We start from the raw sequence: 26,395 nt of genomic DNA on the forward strand, positions 1-26,395 counted from the left end.
TCAAATTATCTTATAATTATTGGAAATTATGTAATTACAGACGACACCAATTTTTTTTTGTAGCCATTTGAGTAATTAAAGGATTTCTACAAGTTGACACTACTATTAATATAACCGACGTTAGCTATTAAAAATTGAAAATAGGTTTATCACGTTTCAAGGGGGTTGTTTACTTTTTAGTTTAAAATTAATAAATTTTAAAATATTTTATATTTTATATATATATATATATATATATATATATATTTTATATATTTTCTTATTAGGTTCAAATAATATATAACAATATAGCAATGCAATATATTTGATTAAATAATTATGTTTTCAAAAATTACTTGACAGATAATAAATTGATACTCGAGCGCTGTTGATTATGAATAGTTATATTTAACCTTTTATTTTTTCAGTACTAGGTAACTCGAGTTTCTCATGTCAACTAAAAGCAAAAGATCATTAATTAAAGCGAAACATCAATGTCAAATGTTAGTACGTATGAAAGTCATTTTGTGGTATAAATGCTATGAAGTTAGATCACACACCGGATTAGGAAATAGTTTAATAAATTAAACATTCTAAATGTTAAGACAAAAAGGTAATGATAGGAAATTTGAAGCGTAAAAGCTATAACAATGTCTTTGAAAAAATAAGATCTAATTTTGGTCTCAAGATGCTGTCGTTATTTGGAAATGCCAGAGGTAGGAAAAAGAAGCCTCAACTTGCCCGATTACCGATTCTTTTTAAAATTCATCCTATTAAGCAGTATAATCGTAAAGAATTTTCTAACGACAACGTAAGTGAAAATAATTAAATAAAATTAAATTATTTTGTAATTAAATAAATGAAAGTATACATTAAATTTTGCAAATATAATAAATTACTATACATTTCCACAAATTGGTTCTCACTTGGTAATGTGTTCTATTTATGAAGTTATATAATTTTTGTTAACACAAGCATATGTATCATTTTATATGTAAATAATTAGTAAATATAAATTAATTATTTAAAACTAGTTATTGAAAAAGCAAAATTTGGTTTACATAAAAACAATTTAACTACTCTAATATTCTTAATAAATTAAAATAATTTACATAAAAGTAAAAACTTTAATTTGATAATAAATTTGCAGGATCCGGAATGTTTCCATCGAGCAATAGGTTCCATTTTATTTTTATCACAATTTTTTGGTATTCTGCCCATTAATCATATTCGGGCTGTAAATATCAAAAAATTTTCATTCAAAAGGTTTTCACCTCGAACTATCTATTCGTACTGCATACTTTTTACAATATTCATTATGACATTAATATCTGTTGTACATCTATTGAAGACACTTAACACCGATAGTTTTCAAACAAAAGGTTGGTAAAAAATTTCCTTTATTTAATTTAATTACATCTATATTTATTAATTAAAAAAAATTAATAATAAAGTAAAAAATTAGGTTTTTCATATGAATTTAATATAATTGTGTGTATGTTTCATGTGTGGGTAGAAATGTTAAAATAATATATATTAATTTAATCTAATATCATTCAAAATTAAAATCAATAAGACTGATTTGAGATTGCTTTATAAATTTTTTATTTCGAGATGTACTTCCTTGGTATTAAAATATACGAATGAAGAACGATAAGTTGACGTGAAAAAATATTCATAAATGAAATTTTTGTACAAATCATTACCCATAATTTTATAATTTTAAATCATGATATTCCAATGTAATTTGTACCTTATAAATCTATATAAAAACTGTAAGTTAGTTTTCATTAGTTTGTTTCAATAATTTCAATATAAAATTTTTCTGCTATTTATTATAAGATTTTCATATTTATTTTCAGGCGGAATATCTGACGCTACTATAGGAGCTGTATTTTATGGCAACAGCCTGATCGGTAATATTATGTTTTTGCGGCTCTGTCCTAGATGGATTTCTATACAATATGACTGGAGAGCAATGGAGCAAATACTTGATGAGTAACTGACAATTTTTTTAATTTTAATCGGATTTGATTTAACATATTTAGCTTGTATTTCACATGAATAAAATACGCTATTGGTTCATCTTCTATTAAATCAATTTATTTACTTCTAGGAATGATTTTTAAAGATCATTATGTATGTTATAAAATTATTGTATACATTTCTTTTAAAATTTTTATGCCCACAAAATTTTAAAAATAGTTTTAAGTGTCTGTATATAAAGAATATAACATGCCGTTAAAAAATAATGATTGCGTAAGCTTTATGTAAAACGTATAATTTTTGTAATCATTAATAAATATGCCAATTCCTTCATAACTACACTTTTATAACTATACTTGTGCTACATACTAAGATAAATAGAAATAGTATGCAGTTAGATTTTAGATTAGTTAAGTCTAACTTTTAATTTTATTTCGAATTTTTATATTATCGTCTTCTTATCTCAGTGGTTGCAATAAAGACAGAAAATGGAAGAAACCCGCTCTACGGTGGAGATTTACAATAATTAGTTGGACGATCCTAAGCCTCGCCCTTCTGGAACACCTTCTAAGTATGGTAAAAAATGTTCCCCTAGCGGACTGGGGATCCCACAGTTTCGGGGATTTTATTTTTGTCTATACAAAGAAGTCACATCACTTCATCATACAAAACAGTATATTAAATTATATTATTTAATTATTTACAGATTCTTTTTTACTGCTTTTAACATACTCCATCATATAAATTATAAACATGGGATTTTATAAAGTTATCGCGAACATTGAAAAGTTGTTTAGTTTTATAGGTATAAATGCTTTTTATTTTAAATTCTTTGAAATACAGAAATTTATTCCAATGCACCTTTACTCTTTCATTACTTAAATGTGCTTGAAAATATCAGAACGCTGAAATTTTATATTTTTTCTTTGACAATTTAATAAGGTACATAAGTTCATGGTTTCTTAATATAATTTACCTTTATAATTTAATTTAGTATAAGATATTTTTAACTATTAATAAAAATAGATGTATTCAGTCATACTGTCGCTTGTAACTGTTAATAATAAGATTTTTAAAGGTGGAGTAATAAAACAAATATTTGTACATTAAAAATAAGCTTAAAATGAAATAAAATTAAAAATTTTAATTGATAAGATACTGATAAGTATTTAATGTGAAAAATATTATAATATCCTCCGTTTCTCTTTTTCTCATTACGTAGTTACGCATTTATATATATATATATATATATATATATATATATATATAATATTTATAAATATTATTTGAAATTTCATTTCTAACAATGAGATAAATCAATCTAAATTTGTATAAGAATATAATCTAGTGTTTTTAAATTAAGATGGGTTCGATAAATTATTACATGCGACGAAAATATTATAAGTTATTACTGTACAATATAAAAAAAAGTTCAAAAACATCAGATTATCATCCGGTTCTTGCATTATATTTCTTTTATATCATCTGAAATATAAAAAATTTCATTTTTATTCATTTTAACATTGATATTCTGTAATAATTCATTTATTTTGTTGAAAGTGTTATAATTTCTATGTAATTTTTTCTTAAGTACTTATAAAAACTTCTTCGTATCTTTTAAAACGAATTATAAAAATTAAATCTTTTAAATCTTTTAAAACATCATCTAGTTAATAAAATATTAACAATAAGATCTTAACTTTTTTATTTTAAGAAAAAGCATATTCTATTACCTTTTTCAGTCGACTACAATTTTTTATTAGGCTTATTCATCTTCGTGGTTAGTAAAATAGCTACATTCACGTGGAATTTTACAGACTTATTTATAATGATAGTAAGATAAATTTGTGTTTAACAAAATAAATAAAAATATTTCTTTATTTAAAACAATTGATTTCAGATTTCAACAGCCATAGCTGAAAGATATAAATGTTTAAATGAACGTATTATTAGAATAACACCAGAACGCGTAACAATTGCTGATTGGTACAAATTTCGTCAAAGTTATGCTATATTGAGCACTCTCGTAAAAAAAATTGATAATGAAATTTCGGGAATTGTGCTTTTATCTTTCACTAATAATATATATTTTATTTGCCTTCAACTTTTGAATGGTTTATCGTAAGTATAACAAACAGAAAATTTTCTATTTAATTTTCTTCAAATAAAATTTACTATAATTATGTATATTTATACATTTATAAAAATATTGAAATTGATATAATATGTAATGATATTAACTGGTTTTTCATACATTTAACTTAAAATTCTTTTATTAGATCAATCAAAATCTACTTCTCGTAATATTTATTTTTGATACAATGAAATAAATTATATATGATTTTATATAATACATAAAATTTTATATATTTTATATAATATATAAAAGAAGATACTTTGATGAAATAATCAATGTAAATATGTAAATTCTGAACCTATTTTATATTACCTTATATTCAGAATAAGAAACAATTAATTGAAATACAGCATTAATTAATAAATAAAGTGATACAAGTCATGTAACTAGATTTAAAAAGAAACAATAGTACATCCTAATGATAATAATATGGATTATTATGGCAATAAAGGAAATACTTTTATATCAGTAGGAACCATTAGAAATACATTATTGTCTAAACTATCATTCAATTATCACTTTCTAAAATTAATTTTATTGCTGTAAAATATTTTTAAATACTTATGAACTATGTTTAATTATATTATTGGACCGTTTGATGAGATTGATATTGTTTTTTTTTTTATTTAAATTTAAGATTTCTTAAAAGTATTTAAAGTCTATCTTGTTTAATTACAAAAATAACTTGTATTTATTTTTTTAAAGACCCAACAATTCAGAAAATCCAATAATGAATTCCATTTATTTCTTCGGATCATTTATATTTCTAATTGGGCGAACAACGGCTGTAACGTTATTAACTGCTCGCATCAACGATCAATGTAAAGTTATTTTACCAGTTTTATATAACTGTCCATCGATCAATTATTGTCTTGAGGTAAATAGTATTCAAGTTCCAATTATATATAAATTTTAACTTTGGAAACAAATAGAATAATACACTTATATTGGAACAATTAAATACATTACAAAAAAGGCTAATAATATATAGATTTCATTGATAAAATTATATTAAAAAATTTTTAAATGGTAAAAAATAAATCGTGATTCTTTTCTTTTATAAAAATAATTTAAGCATTTTTAAATGTAATTTTAAGGCACAGCGATTACAAAATCAAATTTGTAATGATGACGTGGCACTAACTGGACATCGTTTCTTTTCCATCACTCGAAATTTTATGCTTGCAGTAAGTATAATCATAAACATAAATATAATATTAATCACAGATATCTTTTATGTTTTATACTTAAGGTTGCTGGAGCTATTGTGACATATGAAGTTGTTTTATTACAATTTAATATTGCTTTGCAACGAGATTGAAAGCGGAATTTCATTAGAAGTTGAAAAGAGAGAAATAACAAGACTTACACATATTTTAGTTATTAATATATTTTTTCATAAATTTTAATAGAATCTTAATCTTAATCTTTAATAACAATTATTATTCTAGAATTTCAGCAATGATTTGTATTCAATTATTAAATAAACAGATTCTTTCACTATTTATTCATTAGTTTGGCATCATTGATAGGTGTTACTTACATGCATTCATTGTTGAATATTTTACTATGAACCATCAAAACATATTTTTTATTAAATGCTCGATTGGATATATTATCAGATAGTTTTTCAAATTACATGAAATGTTATTTCCTAAAATGAAGGTATAATGGATACAAAATTTTTATCTAAATCAATATATAATTGCTTAATTAAAATATTACGTAAAAAATATTACTAATAGTATAAATAAAAAAAATATATTTCAATCTCAAAGCCAATGGATTTTGATGAATTTTTAATTTTTGTCTTCTAAATCTAACAAAAAATATATATTAAGTTTCGAACAATTAAACTTTTATGAAATTAATAATTTTTATTTGATAGAAGCAATATTGAGGTTTTTAAGATTCAAGTAATTTGTTAAATAAAATACGTTACTTTTCGTATGTATTTGGAAAATATTCAAACGAGTGTTTTTAAGTTATAGTACGATAATTTTTATAAATATGCATATATATATATTATTTTATGGAATAAAACCCGATAGTATTTTAGTCAAATCAAACTAACGATTATTATTGAAGAAATGCATTGTAAGGAATGGATGGTTGATTTTGAAAATATTGTAAAAATTACCGTTAATTTTATTTTAATATGAAAATAATGTATTTAAAATAATTTTATCAGTTTTGTTTCAAAATGCTATTTATTTTATGTAACGTTTATCATTTTTTTATAAAAATTTATTTTATGACAATTATGGTAGTTTTCAAATATTGAAATATTTGAGTAACCTTTATTTTAAGGTTAGTTTACATTTCATATTAATTATATTGCATTTTTTTTTTAATGAGTAAATAAAATGTTATATGTTCAGGTAAAAGATAATTATAGATTCAGTATTTAATATGGTTTGACATTAATTAATGTTTTACCATTAATTAGTAATTTAGATAACTATCTATATAAAAGGAAAATTTCATTAATCCATTTATTTATATCGTGTATATCCTTTAAAGTATTGTAGTTAAAAAGGGCAAAATTAATGATTCAAATAAATTTTAATTAAAAAGAAATTTTAACATTGAAATAATTGAAATACTTATGCAAATGTATTTAAAAGTACTTAATAAACGATTTTGAATAAAGTTAATGAAATGTATAGGCAAAGAAATTATTTATTACTTCATATTACATTAAGTATATAAAATAGCTTAATTATTATATTATATTTAAAAACATTCTACTTCACTTTTCTTTTTACTAGTTCTATATATTTATGCATACGTGTGTAAGGTAGAAATTTGAACAATAGTTATTTGACAATAATTTACAACTACATGGTTTGTAAGTACTTTACGTATTTTTTTTTTATTAAAATTGCACCTATAACGGATTTAATTAGACAATATAATAGATAAATAATTATATTATATATGAGAATTATTGTGTCGTATAAATAATATTTTAACTTTAGGCGATTTATAAAAAAAATGTTCAAGCTAATCGGTTATACAATTTGAGAATTATTTTATAATAAAACGAACGAAATTCTGAATTAATATAAGGTGTATAAAATTTATTAATGAATCAACCTTTATTACATTAAATAAAAGTATAACAAACATTTTTATCCATAAATATTATTATTTTTTAGAAGTTTTATTGAATGTATTCAATAATAATTGCAAATATTTGATCATTAATATGATTTGGAATTATAAATCTGATAATGTAACTTAGTGAGCTGTTAATTACTTTAGAATTCAAGATAATTACTTAAGTTCCGACTTTATTAATTTTAATATAATAGGATAATAAATTGCCTGATTAAATAAAGTACTTTTATTCTGAAAATTATTATTATATATTAATATTATATATAACGCAATTATGCTTTTATTTATGTCGTATTCATTAGAATGGTTAGATAATTTACCAAACGCGAAATTCAAATCTCTATTATGAGTACACGAATATAATTTCAAAGACAATTCAAAAAAAATTGAAACGAGTTCTTCTTTAAAAGAAGATATCAATTCTATTTAATTCATAATTATATATAATAAGAGAATAGCTATTAGAAATAAAAGGTATAATTATAAAAAAAAGTGCTAATATAGAGTGATATTTTTATTCGAATATACAAACAATAAGTGTATTAGATAAAAATAATATACTGTTAGGTATTAAATGAAGAATAATTATCCAAATCTAAAAGAATCACATTTTTGATAACTAATAACGGGAAACCAATAACGGGCAGAAAGTATCTTTCATGATTTGGTGTAATTTTGTTTATAGATATAGAAATATAATTTTTCTAAGTAAAAAATAATACAAATGTCACAAAAATGGTTGTATGTAAATACTAGTACTTCATTACTTATCGACCATACAATCAAATTACTATTCTCACAAAATGTATTATTTATAAGACTTTTCAAAGAAATTAGTTTTAATAATTAAACTGAATATCAGATATCTAACCGAAAAAGTGTTTGTCATTTTTTTTTAAGTATAATGAATGATGTTATTAATATAAGTTTTTTAAATCAGGTCAAACGATTGTATTGAAACAAAACAGTCAAAAGAAAAGGTCGAGCAAATGATGAAATCAATAAAAAACTCATTATTTAAATATGAATGAAAAAGTCTCTTTACCTGTACATAGCACTTTAATATATCATAAGAATTTTAGTGAAAATAATACTAATGTAATATATAAAATTAAAATCTTTTATTTAAGGATATGTATTAAAAATAAAATATGCATAATAAATTGCTTTTGAAAATCTACTACAAATATCAAAATTAAAAATCCTATCCTATATTATTTTTTAACGGACTTACAATAATATATAGAATGCTGAATTCTTAAAAAAAAAAAAAACTTATTTAACTAATAACTCGGTTAATAAAATATATACGCTCGTTTTTTATACATCCGTTTATTTTAATAAGTTTACTATTAAACGAATAAATATAATTACAGATAATTATGATAATTCGTTGAGTTTTGATATATTTTTTCAATTAATTTTATTATATTTTTGAGTTTGAAATCAAGCATTTCACTCAATATGTTCTGCGAATAAATTTATTAAACTTAATAGAATTGATAGACTCATAATTGTTTTTTTCATGTATTCATGTTCATACTTTGATAAAAAAAAAAAGAAGAAGAAATTGTGGTTGAGAATCGTTTGATGTGCTCGTCATGGCTCGATGAAATGCTATATTACAATAGTAGAAGAATAAAATTAATGTCGATGCTACAGCATATCTTTCATATTTTACAAAAATTATATTATTCGAATATAAATGTTTGCTTCACCTCACAAACTTTAGTGATGTTGGAGTCACTCGGTTCATGATCAACATGAACAGCATTGAATTGTACCAAGACAAGTTCATATGTGACGATTGTCCCGGCCACCTAGAATACCAATATCATTTATAAGTCAAGTCGAGTTGTTTATAGCCTAACTGTTTTATATAGGGTACGTTAATATAAGATTGAACAAAAATTATGATTTGAATTGTCTTTAAATCCAAATTGTAAAAATGTCCTTTCTGTATGATTTATTTCAAATTAAAATTAAAATGAATTTTTTTTACACATTATTATTTTGTTTAAGGACATCTGCATTCAAATAATTTTTTCATGTAAGCAATAAGTAGAAAATGAGGCGAATATTTTGAACTTATAACTTGAAAAATAAGTTATTAATTAAATTATTGCATGATTGATAACATGAAAAAAATTATACTATAAATAAAAAAGTAAATTAAGTTTCAAAAAGTTTTAAATATATATTAAATATATTTAAACATTAAATAATATTAATATATTCGACGGTACTTTTCAACGGACTTACCGTTAGTATCAAACTACGCGTGATAGAGAAGAACTTCATTCCCGTTAAACTAATGGTATCCGTCGTCACTTGTATTAAAAATCTGCGAACCTACATTAATATTATCTTCATTAATTTTTACAATATTTGATTACTAAACTATTCTGGTATTTCTAAAACTTTATTTAATTTTAATATTTACTCGATAAATATCGAATACACGCATAATTGATAATTCAAATTTGTCATAATTATTATTTGAACAAAATTTTTATTTTTACCAATATATATTTTTTATATTAACCTAATTATTATTATTTTACTTGATTAGCTTAGTAAAATATTGGACATTGTTTTAACTAAATGACATTTAAATATCTTGTAATTAATTTATATATATATATATATATATATATATATATAGAAAATTAAATAGAAGTAGAAGAAAGAAAAAAGAATATTATATATATATATATATATAGAAAAGAAATCGTAATTCATGATCTTAGAAAAAAATAGATGAAAAATTTTGTAAAAATTGAAGATTAAAAATTTATTATTGTAAAATAATTACTTCTGTCGAATAACTTGCACTGCAAACACTATATAATATAGGAGCTGGTAAAAGTGATTCATCATGGACTGTGGCTGCGTATAAAGAGACCGCCGATGCTCTTGCAAGAAGGAAGCCAAATGAAAAACAGAAATATACAGTCTGAATGGCGTTTGGCATTGGCCTGTGAAAAGTAAAATTATCTAATACAATAACTATGTCTGATTAATACAAATGATAATTATTTTTAACACAAACTAGAATGCTAAAATTCTTCTGAATACAGCTTAAGTAATTATTTTACTACATTATCCAATATATTAAAAAATGATTTTTATTTCCTGTTTGTGTACACTAATAGAATAACTAATCGAAGATTAATTTGAAAAATTTCATTATACAATTGAGTGGTAAAATTATGAAAGCAGTCTTTGCTTAGGATAAGACAATATCCATTATTCTGACTTATCTATAAAGATCTTACGCTACCTATTCTTATGATGATTAATATCCAGCATAATATGTAATGTGATTAACTCGGTGAATAATTCACTTAACAGACCAATGGTAATTATTAATACACCCCATTTTATCATTTGATAAGAAATATTAATAAATACACAATAATTTCAGTTTTACAATATAAAATTGTCATTGATAGATTAAGAAAATCGATTTTTTTTTCTCGCTTTCTTATTATTAAGAGAACAAGACACTCTTATTGCACTTTAACTAAAAAATAAGGTTTATTTTTATTTAATCGTAAAACTTGAAAATAAATGTAGATATCAGTTAATACCTACTATTTATATGATTGATTTACACACACAGAAATAGGGATGGGGAGGGGGAGGGGAGAAAGAGAGAGTTATATCATATAAAATATTATTCTATCAATATTATTTTACTTAATTATTTTACTTTACTTTACTACAAAATTACTCTATCATTATTGTCATTGGAAATTCTTTAAAATTATAAATTTGAAAATTTGAAGGAAATGAATTTGAAAATTTGAAAATTTTATATTTTTATATAATTGGTTTTACAACATAATCTACACCAATGTTAAAAAACAAAAATTATAAAATTGAAGTATAAAAATTAGGATGTTTTTTTTTTTATTAAAAATCAAGATTTGTAGGTAATTCATTAAAACTTTGTAATTTTTTAATTTTTGCACATGATCGGAAACTCTAAATTTTAGTATTTTCAATATTGTACATTCTAATGACTTAGGTTTAACATAGCACATATTTAGAAAATAATTGTTTGACTAATGGGTCTAACGCTAATTTTGTTTTATTATCTTAAGAGACTATGATTAACAAAGTGTGTATAATAAAAGTAAAGTTTTGACATTACTTGAAAGAGTTGAGCAGCTGAATGCAAATGAAGTAGAGATTAGTAGCAAAGGATAACAGAACGATGTCGGAGATTTGGGAATCGATGCGTCGCGTCACTGTAGCCAGCCGATTGAAATCAATTCGGGCTTCGGCCCACCACCATTCCGGCATTGCCTTTACAATGAAACAATGCTAATTTTGATGTTAGTTGGGCCAGTGCGTCATCGCACAAAATGCTAGTGTACTTAAACTCTAGGTTTATGATTATATTAGCTTAAAATTTGTATGCGGTATATATTTTCCCTATAAATGCATGCCTGTTATTGAATCGATAATATCTTTCAATTATTTAAATAATATTTTCATCCAACCAGAATTTAATAATTATTTAAATTACACTAAATGTGTAAAAATTTTGAAGAAGAAGGAACATGATTAAATAAACTTAATAAATAAATTATTAATAAATTAACCGTTGCAATAATAAAATTTTTTAAATAAAATACAGTTTTCTTACAATTTTTATACTCTATTCATATAACATTATTTATTTATAATAGTACTATCGTCATATAATCCTGTTAAGTAATGCTCTCTCAGAAAAATGTAAATATTTATAAGGAGTCTAACAATGAGGATAACAAATTATTAATTATCTATATTGTGATTATTAAGTTCTATTTAGAATATTATATAAGAATTGTTCATCGATTCAATAAATAACCTAACCTTACCAATAATAATGAGTTTCAATTATACATATACTACAAATTAATGTATAATATTTTTTAAACTTAATTAGTACGGCAAAATGAATTGATCATAAATTATATAACAACTTATATTTTGTAGACATCCAACCTAATGTTTTTGTATTTAAATCACTCTGATTATGAAAGAAATGTATACACATCCATTATGATATTATTGTCGATAATTAAAACATATGGTAAAATATATTTTTGCGTGTGATATACCTTGCCTCTGATTGAGTACAGTCTGTTGTTCAATTGTCTAAATTGGTCGGTAAGTGCAACGCTAATTAGGATAAGAAATAAGTCCATAAAATTCCAAGAAAACGTACTGAGAATATTAACAAATTGAACAATAAATCCTTTCCAAAATGCATAATTTGAGTTTGTAAACATCTAATAAAGAGTGACAAAATAAAAATTACTTAAATCATTAGAGGCAATTTCATAATAAATATAACATTTTTTTTACAAACTTGTGGAAATTGAAGCGCAAAGTATGTAGCAACAATGTTGGTATCTCCACGAAGATTTGCACATTCCAAGGCACTAACATATCCAGCCAATATTGAGAGGGTATGCTCCACTGACATGTGATCATTTATACAATTAATTATATAATTGATTGATTGTAATTTGATATAATTATACAATTATCTATGCTGACGAATATGATCATATTTTTAAAGTTCAGCTCAATTTCATTTTTTTTTTTGTAAATATTGATAAGATCAAGACTAGTTACGAGGATAATGAAATAACTTAATAAGGAAAATTTATATAACTGACGAATGAAAATGCAGATCATACCGTAAATTGAAATTGAAATTATATATATATATATATATAGTTAAGGATATTTGTAAATCTAATTTTAATTTGTTAATAATGGCTAGTGCCATAACAATATTTCATCTATCAATACTATTAAATTATTTTAAGAAAGAGAAAATAAAAGCTTAAATTTTAATCGAGACGGTATTTTTATTTTTATCACTATGATGTATATATTTCAAGGAAAGACGGAAATGAAATTATGACAAAAATTTTATTGGTTTAAAATAAATAATTTTGTTTATGCTTAATTATGCTTAATAGCATAAGTGTTCTTAATTTTGTAGGTTACTCGTACTCTTTAGTAAGAATTAAGATATTCGATTGGGATCAGATTGACTATGTCTATTGAATTCCGAATTAAATTATTTATTTTAGTCATAATTCTTGGTTATAACTCTAGGAATCAATGTTTTATTTTTTTAGAGCGTTCATTAGCCCGTTAATTAGAAGTAATTTTAAATTACTACTCAATATTATCGGGACGTACTCATAAAATACCACAGTCTCGGAAAGAGGAATTATTATAATCAAAGACTAAATGTAAAAAGTAGATGTTGACGTTGAAGGGGAAGGGGTCGAGATCTATTACAACAAACACGTGGTTATACATTTATCGAAGGACGGAGTTAAATCGAATTTGCTCATAATTATATGCGGCTTACCTAGAGCCAGGACCATTACGATAATACTTAAGATTTTAAATTTGAGGGCAAGGGTAGGTGTGGTGGTCCGGTGGGGATTGTGTCTCGCTGCCAGTTCCCGCTCCATGTTTTCCCAGGAGATGGCAAATCCGGGCCATTGGCGGGCGAGCTTGAGGAAGAGCAGTGCCGTTATTCCGGCCGTGAAAAAGAATACGAGATTGCCTGCGAATCCCCAGATATATTTGCTTAATTATATTAATTACGTATGTCGTTTTAAGCGTTCGCACAATTACTTGTATAACTAAAATGTATTTTGAGATCTGGCGAACCGAAGAGATTTTTATTTTTTCGAATAAGCATTAAGTAATCAAATCAAAGCCTTTTTTTATACGAGTTAATTTATTCATACTTTTTAATATGACTTATATACAGAGGTGGTGTAGTGAAATTGTAACGATAAACGCTTCGAAATTAATAATTTTATTTAATATTAAAACAAATTTCTTAAATTGTTTAGGAATTTAAATCATTCTACAGAAAATATATCTACTGAATTGTTTGTTTCATTTCTTATTTATTAATGTGAGCGTGAGCACTTCTTTTAATTATATACATTTAGGTAATTAAAGCCATATACATATATTATATAGATTTATATAATAAAGTATAATTTTATTTAAAAAAAAAATACAATATTTTTAACGAATGTCTATTAATTAAAAAATGATAGGCTGAAGGAAAAATTTTAAAACAGAGCTATAAATATGTAAATAATTCAATGCATAAACAGATATATGGTATTAATTAATTTAAACCCGTTGAAAAATATTATTGATTAAATGCTCTCGAATTCTTACTTGTTTTACTAGAAGTGATGGAGCTGGTCGCTAAACGATAAACACTAAACAATGTCAGAATTATGGAACCTAACGTAGATATGCAGCAATACAAGATTTTTAAACTGCTCCATGTGAATCTGTTAATGTTATGAGTAAATAAATTAATAAGAAATAGTAAATAAAATAGGATTGATTCAATTTCAAATTATTTTCTCGTAATTTTTATACTACATAATCCTTATTAATTACTTTATTCTTATAATTGCGGCAATCATTAGGTTTCAAATAATACTAAATATTTACGCAAAATTTTGTTTTATTTGTAACAATTGCGATTAGTTATAATATAAATTTTACAATCTATTAATACCGTAGAAATATATAGTTATAATATATATATAAATATTTCAAACTTTCTTTTCAAAGGAGTAGCATAAATATTAATAATTTTAGTAACCTTAAATCGCTTGCATTGTCTGATTTAATGCCGCTGATTGGAAAAACAGCAAAACATTGAGCCAATATGATAATTGGCCTTAGAGCACAGTGAAAACTTCTAGTTCTGTCAACAAAATTGGCACCGATATTCGATTTGTCCGGCCTGGATACTTTAATTATTAAAAGCAGAAAACAGTATGTAATTTGAATATATTCTTATAATATCGATATGTTAATATTTTAATTTCTTTAATATGTTTCTTATTATATTAAATATGTCGTAGCAACATTTTTATATTTTCGGAGATATTAGCATAAGACTTGATTTATTAAATTTGGAGCGTCTTATTGTAATTTTATATTTTTACATTCATTATATTACTACAAGTATAAATATGAAAATATACAATCTCTAAGCAGTAATCTCTAATTTTCATTAAAATATATAAATAATTTATATATATATATATTGATTAATAAGCTTTGTCGTTTTATACATATGCTTAAGGCTTGCTATTACTCTATTATTTACTGACTAATATAAAATCAAAATATAAATATTTGAATATAATATTTTATATAGTTAATGAATGAAGTAGAATTACAAAAATAATTCTGTTTATGTCTTGACAGGAAGTTTAAATTTTATTAAAAATAAATACTAAAAATCAGACGGTAATTAATATAGAATATTAATTACCACAAAAGCTTACAAAGTATAATAAAAAGTCAATAAGTTATAAGCAACTCACTGTTCATTTTACAGGATTTGAATTTTGCACGCCTCAGCAAATCAATTTTTGACAATCTGAAATATAATTGACACATGAAAATTATTGTTATTCTCACTATAGTCCTCTTTGATGACGTGAAATTATAAGTCTCCTCAAGCGACTCCGTAAATCAGCATTTAAAAAATTCAATTCAATCGAAGCAGAGACTATTGAATCACATAGTTGAGCAGTAGAAAGTATAAGACGAACTTGATATTTGCAAATCTCGAGTTTGATCATATAAAACTCGGTAAATAGTGATGATTCAATAAGCATTGCTGTAAACGACAATTTATACTAGAAAAAAAAGACTCGTACGCGTGATTATTTATTTAATGCTGTGTATTACCGTACCAAACATAATCGTACAGGCAAAGCTTGTTTAAGCTTCAATCGTGTTTTCCCCTTTACATCTATTTTAAGCTTTTTGCCTCTGTTTGTTCATCGCAAAGAAATTGCGATGTAACTTTTGCCACTATACTTATCTATACTTATATATTTGACATTATGCTTGTGAAGAGTTTACTTATTGGCTTATTTATTTTGTAATTAGTTACAAATATATTATTGAAATTCCTGTAGTTTTTAATGAAAAATGCAAAGAAGAGTTGTTAATTATACGAACATATTATATATATATATATATATATATATATATATAAAGGATTTCATTAAAAAGAAATTTTAAATTATATTTGATTTTTTTTTTCATTTTTACTTACTATAGTTAAAATCAATCACCAAAAATCCCCAATAATACATATAATAAATCCAAATTTATTACTAATTCTTATAAGTTTTTTTATATTTTCTTTATAATATTTTACTAAATACAATTAAGTTTAATTATATTTGAAATTGAATTGAAAATTAATTGTTTTTAAGCTTTTATATATTTAATACGTATATAATTCTTTATGTAATAAATCCATGTAATTGTATAATGCAAATAGTAATTGTATGAAAATTATAATTATTCATATACTTATAAATATATAAATAATGAAAATTGTAAATATTTTTTCATTGTTATTTCTGACTACACTAATTACACATAAATTCGAAGTATCGTTCATTAGGTACAAAAACGAGTATGTTAAAGTAGATAAAATAATTTTAAAATTTTATAAATAGCTTCGTCAATAACAAAAGTTGTAAAACAGGTTTTGTATATTATTATATTAAATTTATTAAAATTATGGATTGTAAAGTTATGACAATAATCGTAATAACCATAAACATCTATCTTATAAGATTTATCTCTCGAATCAGTAATAAATGCTGAAAATTTTTTGAAAAAACATTAATATTTTGGAAAATTTGCATGAAATAATAATTTTGAAAAATCACATCTTTATATTCTTTATAAATTCTAACTAAAGTTTACACTTATTAGTGGGATAAGCATATTAATAATTTCAACATATCATACTGTTTTTATAAAAATATTAGTCTATTATGCATTTATATGATTTTCAATGCTTATTATGATTTTCAAAATTACTTTGAATATCTTAAATCATTGATTTCTGATTTTATTGACAAATTTTTTTTTGAATACATACTTTACTATAAATATTAAATCAAATATACAATATATTATTAAATTTTGTTACAAATAATTTTACATCTACATGATACCCACATATTTTTAATATAATTTTATAAATATGATTTTTTACTTTTCCTATATTATTTTATATTTAAATAGACTAATCTATTATCAATTATAATTTGATCGTTAGTAATTAAAAGCATAAGACATTTACAAGAAAATTTTATTTTTATAATTATATTTTTGTTATTTCAATCAAGTTAGCTAAATTAGATTTTATATAAATTTATATGTATTAATTAATGCATCAAATCATTTCTTGAACGATGAATAATGTTCATCAATTCAAAAAATAAATTTCATCAATGAATAATAAATAACATTTTTAAATACGATAGTCGACTTTGATTTTAGTGTATGGAGTACGTTTTTTTTTTCATAAATTTTCCTTGCAATAAATTATTATGCAGCAACAAGCATGGTACATGATTAATTTGAATATTTTTTCTCAAAAGTTCTTTCAAAGAAGGATCACAGTTTACCTGCAGCTCATGTGTATTGGAGACTTTCTTGTGATAGCCCAAACGGATTGTCGAGAATTCAAAAGTTTATTGGGCCCAATGCGATATGACCTCATAATGATAATCACTCGTTTGTTTTACTTAGCATTATTTTGGTCTATTGAAGTTATCACCTTTGATATTCATATAATTGTGAATTGATTTCTTATTAATTTTCATTTGTTCTATAATATCACACGATTATGAATGCGCTTCTGTTTATTCTATTATTAAATTTTTTTTTAATATATCTCTATTTTTTATTACGAAATTTTTTTTTGTTTTTAACTAACTGAATTTATTTATTTGGTTTCATGTAGAATTTATCAATCATCAAAAATATACGATTTGCCACTATTAAATTAATTTTTAAAAATATAATTCATTTCATGGCGATATTTCAATTTACTCTGTATTATTTTACAGTAAGATGTATAAGAAAAACGTAGTAATCAAAATAAAAATTCATAACGATCATCGAGTTCAAGAAGCAAAAAAAGTAATATCGGCGTGAAGAGGCACTTTACCAAATGCGTTGTACTTTATATAAATTAAATCCTACTGATTAACGAGAGCAAATGCTCAAGGATAAAAACGAATCCATCGAGGCACCTTCACACTTGTACATAATGGTAATGATATTTTCACAATGTAGTCCTCTTCATATTTCATATTCTTCGGTGGCAGTGAGTCAACTCTTGTCCTTGTAGCGATTTTGATGTCACTACAGTAAGGCGCAACGTCGAAAATCGACTGTCATCAGTGCTTCGCTATGTATTTTCAAACAGTTGCCCCTGCGTTGTTCTGCTTATTTGATTAATATTTAGAGTTTGCCGTAATGGTGCGCGTGTCGTGATAATAATCTAGTAAACGACGACACGCAGTCGACTGAATTGATACGTAAGTTATAAAGTTACCTTTTTGTTACAATTCTTCGTAACTTCTCGCTTCGTTAATTTAAAGTAATAGGAGATGTAGAATAAGTCACAAGATCAATTATTATAAATTTTTCAAGGATAAGAGAATATGATTTCATTTAATTACTAGAAAATTTAACATTCGATTCTATTATTATTTTTAACAGTACATTTTTTAAAATACGACAATAAAAAAGTATGACTTAAATTATGTTCTTAATTTCTTATATTTGGAATTAAAAATGATATAAAGTTAATAAAGCTTTATCAAATAAAATATAGATATTCAAATTGCATAAGTTTAAATATAAAGATTAAACCCGAAGTAAATTCTACATCATTAAAATAATAATTATTCATAACGCATGTCAATAAACAATTCAAAACATTTTAAATAGTTTTATAATTTTAATTTTCAAAAATTTTAAGTTACAATTTCAAATAAACAAAATGAATTATTTTGTTTTATTAAATTTGTATTATTACGACTCATCTGTTGTATCGAATCTTCCTATATAATTGTTTTCATAATGTATGATGCATCAATTTTCCAAGCATATCAAATACACAATATATTTCCAATATGTTTCAAATTCAATTCATAAATTTTAATTCATATTATTTATTGATATAATTTATTAAAAAAAAGAAAAAGAGCATTTTTTTATTAAATTTGTAGTAAAGTAGAGACTCGATTAAAGTAATATTCTAAACAACATAAATTCATAATATTAATTATGAATAGATTGCAATATATTACTATAAACATAAAAGAAATTAGTAACACGAACAAAGTGAAGTAGAATCTTATTTTTGTTTTTCTATATTTTGAATTAATTTAGCGGATTCATTAGTAAGATATAGTAGGTGGATTATATATATATTTACGGAGGAAATTGTGCAAGTATATATAGATATAAACAGGATATAAGAATAATTTAATTTGTTGCTTTGAGCGTTGTTAACAATTTTTGTTCAAAAGAATTATCGTTTGAAGACTTAATTAATTTAAGAAAGAATCATATATACTTGATATAATGAGAAAATAAAATAAAAATTTTGTTAGTAAAATTATAGAATTTTGAAACGTTAAAAGAAATTTAACGGAATATTAATTGTTTTTTACTTTATTTAGTGCGTTTAATTAACTGAAAAAAATTAATCCAAACAAATCAACACATGAATTATTAGTTTCGATGATTAGTATTTAATGCCTAGTTTTATATTGCAATTTCAAAAAGTGTTTAATGCTTTTTACACTTGTACAATACCACGGACAGTTGACAGTGTATTTCTAATATTATTTTTAATTATGCTCATGTCAGTGTAGAAATTTCATGAATTAAAAAAATGATTAGGTATTTAGTATTTAGTATAATTTAGTAAATAAAATATTTTTTTAGTTCTATTTACTATTTATTTTTAAATTGTATTTAATAATTTATAAAATTCCTTAAATTTATAATATTGTATACAGTTACATTATATAATATATAATGAAGATTATGAGTAATAATTACATATTCTTAAACTGGAACTACTAAAGCTGTGATAATGAAAAATTAGGAGTATCTTCGCTTGAGTATTACGTATATATACAGTAGAATAATATTACGTTATATCAAATATTTTTAATCAATAGCTTTCTTTTTTCTTAAATATTTATTAATCGAAATATTAATACATAAATTTAGTTTTATATGACTATTTACAGAACTAAAAAATTCAATCAGATTATACGTATTCATATTTATAATTAGAGTGATATGAAATTCATTCTATATATTTCATTTGTATTTTTTAACATATACAATAAAAATATATATTTTTAAAAATATTCTTTATTTATACCATAATTTCTTTAAAAATAAATATTTAATTGATTAAATTGACCTAAAATCCATTTAATATTTTAAATAAAATACATAAATCTTTTTACTTGCACTTTATATTTAATATTCGAATTGTTAATTTAGTGTATTTGTATTTAATAAAAATAGAGATTTTTTTTAATAACATAAAATATTTAAATAATTTTCATACATTATTCAAAATTATTCAGTGAATTGAATTTGTTAGAAAAAAATCTTATTAATCTTTCAAATTATCAGAAGTTCTATGGAATGATTCAACTGAAGAGATGGAGCGTTAATTAACTTTATATATATATATTAAAATTAATTTGACTGTTATTAAATTGAATAAATTGAATAATTTAAATAATTTGAATATTTCAACAGGATAGTATAACTTATTAGTCATTGTTATATTTAATTATTTTATTTGTAATATTATTTTGTATTTCAAAAATGTTTGTCGTAAATACTTCATTTAATTTTGAAGAGATTTTTAAGTCAAGTTATTTAATTTTTATTATTGTAGAAAATTAAAAATCATTTGAATTTCATAAAAAGTACATATTAAAGTTAATTAAGTCATAAAATAATTTTCAAGTTTTATATTCTATGAATAGGCATTTATCTAATTTGTTTTTTTATTTATTTTTGTATTAAGTTTAATCAAACGTGTAAAGAATAATTTGTTACATATATAAATTTAAATGGAAAATCATAGTTAATAAATTGTTGTAATGACTAATAATTTCTAAAATAATTGCTTGTTTATCAATGGATAGAATAAAATAAGTTATCAAATATTTTTTATTTATTTAATATATGAAATTAAATTTATTATTAAGATTGTTGGCATTATTAGATAATTAAAGATATTAGTTTTATTCTTAAATTATAAATAATATAATTGTAAATATTCTCAAATAACATACGGTATCACATATCTTTTGCTAAAAAGTTTTTTTAAAAAATCTACATAGAATATAAGATATTACTGAAATTGTCGATTATTTATATTAAATTTTTTTTTTGGAATCGTTATATTTTACTTTATTTGTATATTATCATTTAATTTGTATATTTAATATATCTTAATAAAAAATGATTTTGTATATCAATTTTATTACAGTAAATTATTAAAAATACAAAATACAAAATAAATGAAAATAATAAAAATATCGATTAACAGAATCAATACTGAATATATCATTATTTAATTTAAATAAATATCAAATTATATAAATTATAGCTAATAATTACAGAATAATATATAGAAATTAGAAATTGCATAATTTTATTAACTAATAATTCGTAATTTAATCTTTCGATATCTTTCATCCACTCATATGACTACGATTCCACGATACTTCCTAATAAAAGGATAATTCAATTTACTAAATATTTTAATTGATACAGCGATAAATGACAAATTAAGATTAATAATACCAATAAGTTTTATTTTTCTTGACTCATTTACCTGTGAAAATTATCTTTGATATCTTTTTCAACATTGAGCAATTATCTGTGTCAATAAACTTTGATTAGCAATGTCCTTGTAGTATTAACTAAAGTCCACATCTTAGAATTGCTGACTACACTTTTGACTTAACTTTGGATAAGACTAAATTAATTCATTTATTTCATTTGTTTTTCACTCGGTTTTAAATATCCATAAGAACAACATTGTAGTACATTAATAATGAGAATTTAATATAAATCGAAAAAAACGAAGTTCTTTTTAACATTCAGTATTAATGCATTTATCAGGATAGTCCAAATAAAATTAGAATGTGATTGTCTTGTATTATATTACTAAATATTAACCATCATACGGTTGATTTAATTAATCAAAATTCGATTTCTATATAGCTTGGATATATAATTTGAATTTTACAATATTAAACAACAATTTTAAAATAAAATTTTACGTGTTTAGAATCTAGTGTCTGTTCATTTTAAATGTATACTCAGTGTTCGAGCAAATTGCAAGTTGTACTTATCTATTGGTTCGTTTTTTTTTTTTGCTCTGGTAGTATTTGTCAATGCTATCATCAAAGCTTCGCCAGTTCAAAAACTTTGAATTTTGTTTGGCCATGTACAGATACTCTATAATATCTTAGTATTTTTATTTCATTGTACATCTATTATATTTTGAGATTTGATTATAATTCATTACTATAAATAAATTATATGTGTACTGGGTCATAATAATATTATAATACTAATCTTTGAACTCTAAACTATCTTAAGATAAGATATGCATAAATATATTATTCTTTTATCGTTTATGGTGGAACTTCCACTAAAGTGCTTTTTTTGTTTGTTGTGGCATATTGGTAGATTGATGAAAACATCTGACAATCTAGAAAACTCGATGCTTAATATTAACCATTTTCCAACACATTCTGAATTTTATAGAATAAAACTTTCCTTTGTATTAGTAATAATTTTTAAAATAATTTTTATTCTAAAATTCTGAAGAAGGATTGGGATTGAGATGATGAAATTAGTACTATTATTTAATACTGTTTGGTTTGAGTATTTATTTCGATTCGCACAATTTATCATTTATAAACAATAGAACAGTAGACTCATAAGAACATGAAAATTAAATATAATTACAATTCTTTTAAATAATATAAATATATTAAATATGATTTCGATGTCATAGATGTATTTTGTATTCAGGATCAGTTCATAAATTACTGCCGCTTATTGATGTTTTGTGGCCTTACCACTGTGATGTTTAAAAAATGTCCGATTTTCCAAACAAATTGTTTACATAAAGTTTTCTTGTCTATTTCGGTTGAAATAACAAGTCTATAAAAATGATTTAAATAAAATTTCTTCACCGTTAACACGAATTTAGTGAGTGCATTTATGCAAAATAATAACTATTAGTGGACATAGGCTATAAAGATAGTACGTTATTCAAATTAGTTTATGTTTTATTAATTCAAAATTAGGGAAAAACTGACTCTACATTCTATAGTAGCTAATTAGCCATAAATTAATTTTATTTGATACAAATTTTTTCGAAATCGTGTACATAGATTAAAAAAAAATTAATTTAAATTTACGGCATTTATATTTTTCATCAAATACTGTAACAATATGAAAACTTCTTCTGAATAATTGATTATATTATTACAAATATATTATATGATTTTAAAAATGTATGAGCATATTATTATAAATATTAATTTAATAAATTAAAAAGTATTTTGTTTTTAAATTTTCTAATCCATTACAGTGAAAAGACCAGACCACTTCAATAATTTGTTCGAATAATTGGCACGAACTATTATAGTTTAATATTTATCATCTGTCATTATTTTAAAGAATTCTAATAATTATCATTTAGAGAAGAGAGATCTGGATTGTTCATTTAACAATGTCATGATACTATTACTCGTAAACATTAAAAACGAATATCTTAAATACAATACATTAATCAATCCTAAATGATGTTTATTTAAATACTTTTATAAATACAAAAAATAAATAAATTCATCATTTATTAATTAGATTACATATTTATCATACATTTATTTTCATTATTTACATTTATTTATTACCTACTGAGAATCATATTTGATGGAAATAAATATTGTTTTACTGTTTCGTACAAAACAAGATTTCTATTAAAATACACTACACTTAAATTACTTTACATCGTGCATAAATATAATAATATTAGACATTTTTAATATCACATTTCTTTCGCATATTAGTAATAACTTAATATATAATAGAATATTTTATATACCAGTATTTAATTTAATCTCTAGTTGTTTACACATTCGTATACTTAAATTCAAAGTTTATAACAGTGTAATAGAACAGACATAAGTGTTTAAAATTCTTGACCCATTTTATGTTAAAATACATGGATAAATAATTAAGTCCACTTGAGACAACTGAAATTCTATGTATGCACATAACATATACAAAAAATATTCGTTAATAATAATCAATTTTTGATTACTTATTTATTTATATATTGAATTTATTATTGAATTGAAATTATTATTATTTTAACTAATCCTTCATTAATGATACAATAATAATAATTTCAATTAATAGACATTAACATACGGTGAGAAATTAAATTTATAGTTGTAGACAAGTAAATTAATTATGTTTATTGTATTTGTTTATATATCTTTTAGGTTATGGATGTACATTGGAAAATGAAAACCAGAAACTAGACAGCAAATAAATAAGAGAGCTATTATGAATTATTATAGGAGTTACAACTTTAAGAAAATTATGAAAATTGTGTGTAGACATTTAATTTCATTCTGTAATAATAAATTGTCACTATGTGATAAATTAAACATTGTTAATATGTTATGACAATTACAATATTGAATTAAGAATGATGTTAAATTAAAAGTAAATTTATGCTTAACCATTATTAATAGATTAATGTTCCTTATAAAAATGAATATTAACAATTTTGGGATATTTTTCAAATACATTTAAATAAATTTTATCTAGATATTTTATAACTTCTAAGTATAATAATTAATAAAAGATAATATTTTTATATTTGAATAGGCTATCAGTATAATACTAACTTAATTTCTCTACAAAAGTGGTTTCTATAATATTTTTTATTTTTATGTTTATCTTATTTAATCAATAGAAAAAATATTCGTATCGTTGCTTATTTTATTAAACTTGTACACAATATAAATTTTATGTTGCATTCATAAAAATACGCGATTTTAAAAGTTTAAATTTCATAATTTAATTATATATCTTTATTATAAATTTTATTAAAAAATTTTTTTTACCTTACATACTTTTAAATATACAACAACAAAGATACATAAAAAATTATATTTCATTGAATTTTATAAATGCATTTTCAATTATTTATGGCTGATAATAAAACTAAACTTTGCATAATAATAAACTTTATTAATTTATTAAATGTAATAACAGTTTAATCAAATGATAACATCGATGTTCTATATATGAATATATATGTATTAGAAATTTGTTACTATAAGGGTAATTTTAGTTTAAGAATTTTATGTAATTAGCAATAAAATAAAAATCATCAAAGTTTGTATTGTATATGTATGTAAACACACACATATATATAAACAGATTCAGAGTGTTGCAACAATAGTTTAATAATTAACATTTTAAAACAATTCACTATAAAAATATATATTTTATTAACAAAAATAAATTGATAAAATTTACGACAATTATGAAGATATGATGAAATTATGTGTTTTCTCACTAGATTTAAAATTGCTTAAACATCTGTTATTAATTGCAAAATATATTATAAAACTATAATGAAGATAAAAGTAACATAGTTATTAGTAATTCAAGTTAACGTGGAAATTAAGTATATATTCAAATTTCATAAAGATATATACGATATTACGTTTTTGGTTATATTATTATATTATTATCAATATTAAATTACAAATTCTGATTTAGATCACAGAGATGACACTGAAATTTACTAAGAGAAAAAATTTTAATTTCCAAACGTATAAAATATTAACAAGTACTTACATTATTCGATACTTAATAGTATTAAATCTTTGAAATAATGAGAAAATAAAGAATCTATGCTTGAATAATTGTTTAATATATCCAAAAGTGACAATTATACTAACTGTACTTTTTTTTACTGTGTTTAAAAAGAAGTACTATTTTTAAAAGTTGTATTATCAGCTGTTTGTCTTTTGATTAATATAAAGCGTTCAAAATCTCTTTATAAAGTCATATATTTATATGTTTTTATAATAGAATTGAAAAAAAATTATATATATAAAACTTTAATTAGTTTAAAATAAAACAGACATTATTATTATATTACTATATTATTGTAAT

The 26,395-nt window shown here is 22.4% G+C and overlaps 2 protein-coding genes across 2 annotated transcripts; one reads left to right on the forward strand and one right to left on the reverse strand.

The window, feature by feature from the left end:
- The first annotated feature begins 459 nt into the window (after positions 1-459).
- Positions 460-5,423, forward strand: LOC105366198 (gustatory receptor for sugar taste 64f). The gene is made up of 10 exons (XM_011504549.1): positions 460-592; positions 668-790; positions 1,130-1,361; positions 1,842-1,977; positions 2,451-2,638; positions 3,708-3,799; positions 3,866-4,086; positions 4,808-4,979; positions 5,200-5,289; positions 5,355-5,423. The coding sequence occupies exons 2-10, from the start codon at positions 668-670 to the stop codon at positions 5,421-5,423; spliced, it is 1,323 nt and encodes a 440-aa protein (XP_011502851.1). The 5' UTR covers positions 460-592.
- Positions 5,424-8,777: 3,354 nt separating this feature from the next.
- On the reverse strand, positions 8,778-17,852 carry LOC105366231 (gustatory receptor for sugar taste 64f). Its single transcript, XM_011504596.1, has 12 exons — positions 17,743-17,852; positions 15,625-15,680; positions 14,892-15,042; positions 14,453-14,571; positions 13,617-13,817; positions 12,594-12,703; positions 12,343-12,513; positions 11,385-11,539; positions 10,041-10,203; positions 9,488-9,577; positions 8,944-9,045; positions 8,778-8,842 (listed from the first exon to the last, which is right to left on the reverse strand). Exons 1-12 carry the CDS (start codon positions 17,835-17,837, stop codon positions 8,825-8,827), a joined length of 1,431 nt encoding a protein of 476 aa, XP_011502898.1. The 5' UTR covers positions 17,838-17,852; the 3' UTR covers positions 8,778-8,824.
- Between the last annotated feature and the right edge of the window lie 8,543 nt (positions 17,853-26,395).

Source organism: Ceratosolen solmsi, unplaced genomic scaffold, assembly GCF_000503995.2.
Source record: "Ceratosolen solmsi marchali unplaced genomic scaffold, CerSol_1.0 scaffold148, whole genome shotgun sequence".
NCBI lineage: Eukaryota > Metazoa > Arthropoda > Insecta > Hymenoptera > Agaonidae > Ceratosolen > Ceratosolen solmsi.